Genomic DNA, 7,635 nt, shown 5'->3' on the forward strand with positions numbered 1-7,635 from the left:
TGTGCCACCATGCCTGGCTTGTGTAGTTTTCTGATTTTTCACCAATTCCAGTTAATCTTAGATTAGGCCCCTTCATATCATCTAGCAGCTGTTGGATCTGTTTTTCATATCGTCTCTCTCTCTCTCTCCTTTTTTTTTGTTGTTTTGTTTTTTGAGACAGGTTTGTAGTGCAGGCTAGCCTTGAACTTACTATGTAACTCAGGTTGGCCTCGAACTCACAGTGATCCTCCTGTCTCCACCTCCCTAGTGCTATAGCATGTGCCACAATGCCTGGGTCTCTTTTTGTTTTTAAGATTTCCTTGAGTGTATTGTCTCTGGTATTAGTCCTGTCTTCTAGTTCTAACACTTGTTCCTCACACTGATCACTTCTCTTGCCTATACTTTCAATAGAGGTTTTAATTTCCCGGATTTCCTGTTTGGTACCTTTTCATGAACTCTAAATCTTTACCAACCTGGTCATTCATTTTTTGTATTATTTGTTTAGCTCATCTATCTTCTATAAACTCACTGATGATTTTATTTATTAAATCCATTACTGGTTTCGTTATGTCTTCTTTATACCTGCTCAGTACCTTATTGATCTTTTCTTTAATTTAATTTATTTTTTTTGCCTTTTTTTTTCTTTTTTTTTTTTACCTCACTGTGCAGTTCAGGCTGGCCTTCAGCGCACTTTGTAGCCCAGGTTGGTCTTGAACTCACAGCGATCCTCCTACCTTAGCCTCCTGAGTGCTGGGATTACAGGCCTGTGCCACCACGCCCGGCTCTTTTTTTTTAAACTCAGCTGTTTGGCTTTTTGATTTTGTCCCCTTGGAATCCCATGGATCACATTTGGTGGAATTGGGAGTTTTGGAGGCATTCTGTTGCCTGGTCTTCTCATGTTTCCATTGTTTTTTTTTTTTTTTAGTTTGTTTGGTTTTGTGATGAGGTTTGTGGGTCAGGACTTGTTTGCTAGTATGGAGACTTCTTTAGTGACTGCTTTTCAGTGATATACTCTGGGTGTGGCTAACTATAGGCCTTTGCCTCTGTCCCAAGATCTAATCATGTTTATAAATTTTGGAGGGAAGAATGCAGTACCAGTTCTCTAGAAATGGGCTATATTATTGTTAATGATACAAAGGCAATCCAGGTATTGGCATTTGAGAAAACCAATTAATAGCTACAATTATGCCACCCTAGCAAAAGCAACAAAATCAGCAGCAATATTAATATCAAAGATACACTGGATATGGACCTACCATAAGAGCCAATAGTATATCACCTTTAAACATAGACAAGGCATCTATAATTACAGTATACACATTATGGCAGACTAAATATTGACGTACAATAAATGGCTACTAAATACAAGTGTACCTCCACTAATAATAGAAAAGAATTCAATAGCAGTAGCATAGAGTTAACTATCTAAAGATTACTAAAACAGTGGTTATACTAGTAAAGGTAGAGGGGGTGGAGAATAGAAGGATAAAAGTAAAATTTGAAAAATTATAGTCAGGTGTGGTGGCACACGACTGTAATCCCAGCACTTGGGAGGCTGAGGCAGGAGGATCGTTGTGAATTCGAAGCCAGCCTGGGCTACAAAGTGAACTCAAGGTCAACCTGAACTGTGTAGCGAGACCCTGTCTCAAAAAGACGAAAAAGAAAAATTAAGCAATGAATAATGAGGAGAGAAAAGTGAGCTAAAGGATCCTCTTAAGGAGTGAAAGGAAATTAATAGAAATTGATAAAAAGTAATAGAAAGAGCAAAGGAAAAATAGTAAAAGAAAGAAAAAAAGAAAAAATACAAGAAGAAGAAAAAAAACTCAAAGGGAAAAAATTAAAAAGCAAAAACCCACCAAACTCCAAAATTTAATGAAGAAGAAGAAAGAAGGAATGAGTCCCCCAAAATTCCTCTTTCTTTTTTTTTTTTTTTTTTTTTTTTTTGAGACAAGGTATCATTTTGCTATATAGTTCAGGCTGTCCTTGAACTCGATAATTAGCCCAGGCTGGCCTGAAATTTATGATAGTCTTCTGTCTCAGCCTGCGAAGTGCTGGGATTACAGGTGTGTACTATCACACCTAGCTTCTCTGTTTTTGAATGAGTGGTTTATTTCCGGGGAATTCAGTTTTGGAATCCAGCAGATATAGGGGAGAGAGAGTGAGTCACTGCCACTGTGCCACTGAGCTACATCCCTAACCCTGTTTTTGTGAATGCTAAATCCTGCCCTGCCTTTCCTTCTGGGAAAATGGTGTCCTCCCTAAGGCTATATTGTAGTTACCCTGGCAACTGCCACTTTCCGTGTTCCTCTGTGTACTTTAAGTCACCATTATCTCTGTAGCTTTTTGGCCTCTGGGTTTGTGAGGTACTTCCCCAACCTCTGCTCCAGGATTCTTCTGTCTGTATGTCTCAAGCTGCGGCAACCACACAAGCCAAGGTGTATTCTTGCTCATATTGGTGGCAATCAGGCCACTCATCTCTGTGCTGCATGTAGGCACTGGGCTGGGGGTGTAAGCAGACCACTGAAGTTACAGCATTTTTAGGCTCAGCCCTCTCTGAAAGCCACACATGCCAGGCTTGGCCTCTCACCATGGAATTTGGGGCCCTCATGTCCTTCCCAGCCTGAGTTCAAACTTCTCAGAGGATCGTCCTGTTCATTTTAAGGCAGGTTCTCACTAAGTTTTCCAAGCTGGCCTTGAACTTGAGATTCTCCTGTCCAGCCGTCCTGGTAGCTGTGATTTTAGGCATCGGTACCATACCAGGACTATGTTTTCCAAATTTCATGCCATAACATATACTTCTGTAATTGGAGGGAAGTTAAAATGTTTTAACTTGCCACATGTTTTAAAGCAAGCCAAGGGTTCTGTCTGATATTAATGTGAGTAGATCTTAGTTACCCACTTCTGTATCCAACTTCAGTTGGATAATGATTCTTCACTAAAAGCAACATAATAAATCTGCTCAAGTAATAAAGCTCCACGTAATAAATCTCCACACTCTGAAAGGTGCTGGTATCTGAAATCACTGATGAATAGATTTTTTTGTTTTTTGTGGGGCTAGAGATTGAATACAGGACCTTGCACATGTAAGGCAAACTCCCTAACCTTGAACTATGTCCCCACCCTTGGCAGATAGAATTTAACAGAAGTCCTACCTCTTACTTTTCAGTTAGTGCTTTCATATGAAGGATAAGAATTATAATAAAATTTATTATAAAATCTAATTATAGCTATTGTATCTTGGATGACTGTGACTGGGCCAGGCAGGCACTGACCTTTTTTGTTGTATCAAGGATAGTAAAAGTTAATTTTTCCACATGAAACAAATTAATAAAACACTAAACCTCCTATTAGAAAGCATTGAGTTGCAATGTTTTTTTATCCACTTAAGGTGTCCTTACAATTACTATTAAAATGTAATATAAAAAATTAGAAAGGGTTGGGGTGGATCTTGGTGGTAGAATGCTTATGTAGCACGCATAAGGCTCTGAGTTTAATCATCAGGACTGCTAAAAAAAAAAAAAAAAAAAAAAAAAAAGTGCTTAGAATAGTACATGCCTGTAATCCTAACACTCAGAAGGCTGAGGCAAGAGGATTGCCACAAGTTAGAGACCAGCCTATGCTACACAGTGAGTTCAAGCCCAGCCTGAACTAATAGACCCTATCTTAAAAAAACAAAATAAATAAGTAAGTAAATACATGGGAGTGTTGAGTTAAAATAAGAAATCATAAATTAAATGATATATATGAGAGAGGTTGTACTTGGTTAGAAAAGGATAGGCTCTTACTTGACCAGTATTTGGTATTTCGTTCCCAGAGTTGGAGTATCAGAAGAATTACGTGATATTTTGATCCATAGATTAAAATATTTATCCATGGAAAATTTTTTTCTGAAACAAGTATTCATTTTTAGATTAATATTTGATTTCTAATTTTAATCCTTTAGATTAATTTATGGTTTTTTTTTCCTTTCAGACTTGTCAAAATTTTGGCTTTGTTGCAAAAACTGGTCAAGATTTCATGTTCCTCTGGTGAAAAGTGTGCATATCGTGACTTATGTCAGCCCAAGAAATACATAAGCATGCAGTTCTCCCTCCTATCGTTAGCAGAAGTGACAAGGAATTTTTGGAAAGTATGCAAAGATACATAATTACAGAAACTGAAAGAGTGGGCTGTAATGAGAAAGGACCTGCTGATGAATATTATATCATATACAGAAATGTTTTTGATAAGGTATCACAATGCCCTTAAGATAATGAAGTTTTCATGAAGATAGAAATGACTTGTCTTGCCAACTAATGTTCCTGCCTTTCTAATAACACTAATTGTTTTACTACATTCTGCTTGTCGTTTTTGAGAAGTTCATCCAGTTTGTCTGAAAGAGATGAATGGGGAAAATGCAATGCTGGATTTATATTACCTGCTAACGGGAGTTTTCTTTCTTATTTTTTTTTTTGTACTGGGACTCGAACTCAGGACCTTGCAATTGCCAAGCAGGTGCTTATGCTGCTTAGCTATATCCATGGCCCAAGAGTTTTCTTATTTTAGCTTTGCAGGCCAATTTTTTTTTTTTTTTTTGGTGGTCTTGGGTATTGAACCCATGGCCTCCCAGACTAAATTATACCCCCACCCATTTTTATTTTATTTTTTATTTTGAGACAGACTTTTACGTTGCCTAAGCTGGCCTCAAACTTGGGATCCTCTTGCTTCAGCCTCCCAAGTAGTTGGAGTTACAGGCATGCACCGTCACGTTGGGTTTAGCAGCCATTCTGATGAATAATCTGGCTGTGCTCTCTGATTTCATTTTGAAGGTTGTGTACAAGAATTCCTTGTTGTTGGGGTTTGTTTATGGTAGCACTAAAGTCTTCATTTAGATTTGATCTAGCACAGTATACTGAGACCTTTTGAGTCAGCCGCAGTAGCCTGTGCTTGTAGTTCAACTACTGTGGAGGCCAAGGCTGGAGGATCCTTGAAACCAGGCAATCAAGGACAGTCTGGGCAATATGGTGAGACCCCTGGTTCACAACAAATAAATAAAATAAACAAATGGAAAAAGAAAAGCTTGATTTAAAGATTGAGACCTCATAGTTTACAGGTCTAGATAAGCATGGTGAACAAGGGGTTTGACTAGATGTAGAGGAAATACTAATGGAGATCAGAGTAAAAAGTGTTATATATTTGACTTTGCTCTTTAAAATTTTAGCAATAACCTTTCCTTATAAACAAGTACAGTTTTCCCATTGATTCTAATTATTTTGTCTTTAAAAAAATCTCCCTTTGAAGAAGGACTGACAGTAAAATAAATCAACATCCTCTTTGCTTAGAGCAAGAGCTTACTTTAAGACTTCAGCAAACTATTGGTCTCTGAGTAAAACAGGACATCAATTTTTTTTATTTAATCTTTTTTTTTTTTTTCTTTTTGGTGGTTCTGGGGATTGAACCCAGGGCCTTGTGCCTGCAAGACAATCAATCTTTTTTAAAATTTTTAAAAATGACGCTATGTATCTTATTTCTCCTTTAAGTAAAAATCTAGAAGCTTAGCCAGATGTGGTAGTACATGCCTGTAATCCCAACACTCTAGGACACTAAGGCAGGAAGATTACCACAAGTTTGAACCTGACCTGGGTAACTTAGTGAGATTCTGTCTCAAAATAAAAAATAAAATAGGGCTGGGGATGTAGCTCAGTGTGAGGGCCTGGGTTCAATTCCCAATAGCAGAAACCAACAAACAGTACTCTAAGAAAAAGAGGGTGTAAAGTACCTACCAGTGGAATTAAGAAAAAAAAATTTGTCTTTTTTGAGACTATGCAGTTTAGGCTGGCTTTGAGCTCACTTTGTAGCTCTGGCTGATTTTGAACTCGCAATGATCCTCCTGCCTCAGCCTCTCGAGTGCTGGGATTGCAGGCGTATGCCACCATGCCCGGCTAGAAAATTGTTATATATGAATAAGAATATAAAATAGAGAAAACACATCTTTACTCCACTTAAATCCAGAAAAATCTGTCTTTTGGAATTGGTACATTAACAGATTATCCTCATTTTATATGTTGTGATGATCACTGATACTACTGTTGGTCTGTTAGTTATTAAGGAATGTTTTGCATGAATGTTTAAATAAAGGTAGTACCTTGAATAGGTTTCATAAATATCAGATGTCATGCTAATACTTCTTCTGTGAAGTCAGCAAAGGTAATTATGTGACCTGCTTATCATTGTATGCCTGAATGCTGACTTGTCAGAATTTTTCTTACCCAAAGAGCTGTCTGCTTTAAATTAGTATAGATATAGTGAAATCATTTTTCAGTTGATGTTTGTATATTTAATTCTTAGCGAAAATACATGGGGTTACATTAAAAATAATATCTATTTATATAGTGTTTCTTTTCTCTCCTCCTGTCTGAACTATCTATATTGTGTGTAATTGTACATTTATTTGATACTTTAAAGAATTCTGTTCTTCTGAGAGGCCACCTGAAATGGAAATCATTTGATACTTCTAGAAGAAAAAACTTTTCTTCTAGCCTAGCTTTTTCATTTTCACATTTGTTTCATTTTTAATAATCTGTAATTGTTTGCCAAGTTCTTGATCTGTATTCTTCTAGAAAAAGTTCATTACCATAAGCAGAAAAAATTGTATTTCAGGTAATAGAGTATGTTACTGCATACAAATCCATTCTTACTTCAATCAAAAGAGAATATGACACCTTTATTGAGACAATAAAGAAAAGCCAGAGAACTGCGTTTTATCTTCATGGAAAACTTCAGGCTTTGGCTGCAGAGCCTACAGCTTTGGCACATCATCAAAGGAGAGCAACCCAACTCAAAGAAAAGTGAGTAAACTAGTGAGTAGTCCAAGAGGTGAGAATTATTACTCAGTTATGGTAACCAGTCAGTGGAAGTAACCAGTGGTTCTTAGCCTTTTTATTTCCATTTTTATTTAAAAGCCATATTTTATGTTATCCTCTGCTACCAATTTTTTATGTATTTCAAGTAAAAAGCTTATTTTTGTTTGATAATTTGATGGTGCTTCTTACTATAATTGAGGCAGTTTGTGGTATCATAAAATGGAGGATGCAGGTAAATGTTCCAGGTAATTTCTTGCATAAAAGATTTGATAATTTCATGATCATTGTCTGAATTGAAGTACTTATTCCTGTGATGCACTAAGGAAAGTAACCTGCTGGAGAGGATGAAATGTTCACTCTTGTTGAGTGGTCTTATGTTTCCAGTATTACTTTCATTCTATTTTTTTTTTTGGTACCATGAATTGAACTCAGGACCTTGTGCTTTCCAGGCAGGTGCTTGTGCTACTGAGCTATATCTCCAGCCCATTCCAGTATTACTTTTGGCAAATGTTAAATTATTTGAATAGATGATTTCAAATTGGAAAATTGTGCAATTTGACTTCCATTTCTGATAATATGGCTGCCTAGATTTTGGAGTAGACCCTGGAGAAAAATGCTACCTAAAATTTTTTTTAAAAACCTCTATAGTCAAGTGTAGTGGTGCACACCTATAATCCCAGCACTCGAAAGGCTGAGGCAGGAGGATTACTGTGAGTTCGAGGCCAACCTGGGCTACAAAGTAAGTTCAAGCCCAGCCTGAACTGTAGAGTGAGACACTGTCTCAAAAAAACAAAAATAAAGAATAAAATAAAAC

General features: G+C 36.9%; 1 protein-coding gene across 1 annotated transcript in view; it reads left to right on the plus strand.

Annotated features, from left to right (window-relative positions):
- Clhc1 (clathrin heavy chain linker domain containing 1) overlaps positions 1-7,635 on the plus strand; it is a gene marked incomplete in the record, with an annotated part of 97,359 nt that overhangs the window by 13,338 nt on the left and 76,386 nt on the right. The window contains 2 exon segments of the mRNA XM_005385783.2: positions 3,952-4,108; positions 6,619-6,806. Of these exon segments, the coding sequence (XP_005385840.2) occupies positions 3,952-4,108; positions 6,619-6,806 (345 nt within the window).

Source organism: Chinchilla lanigera, unplaced genomic scaffold (assembly GCF_000276665.1).
Source record: "Chinchilla lanigera isolate Chin_1 unplaced genomic scaffold, ChiLan1.0 scaffold00023, whole genome shotgun sequence".
Taxonomy (NCBI): Eukaryota; Metazoa; Chordata; class Mammalia; order Rodentia; family Chinchillidae; genus Chinchilla; species Chinchilla lanigera.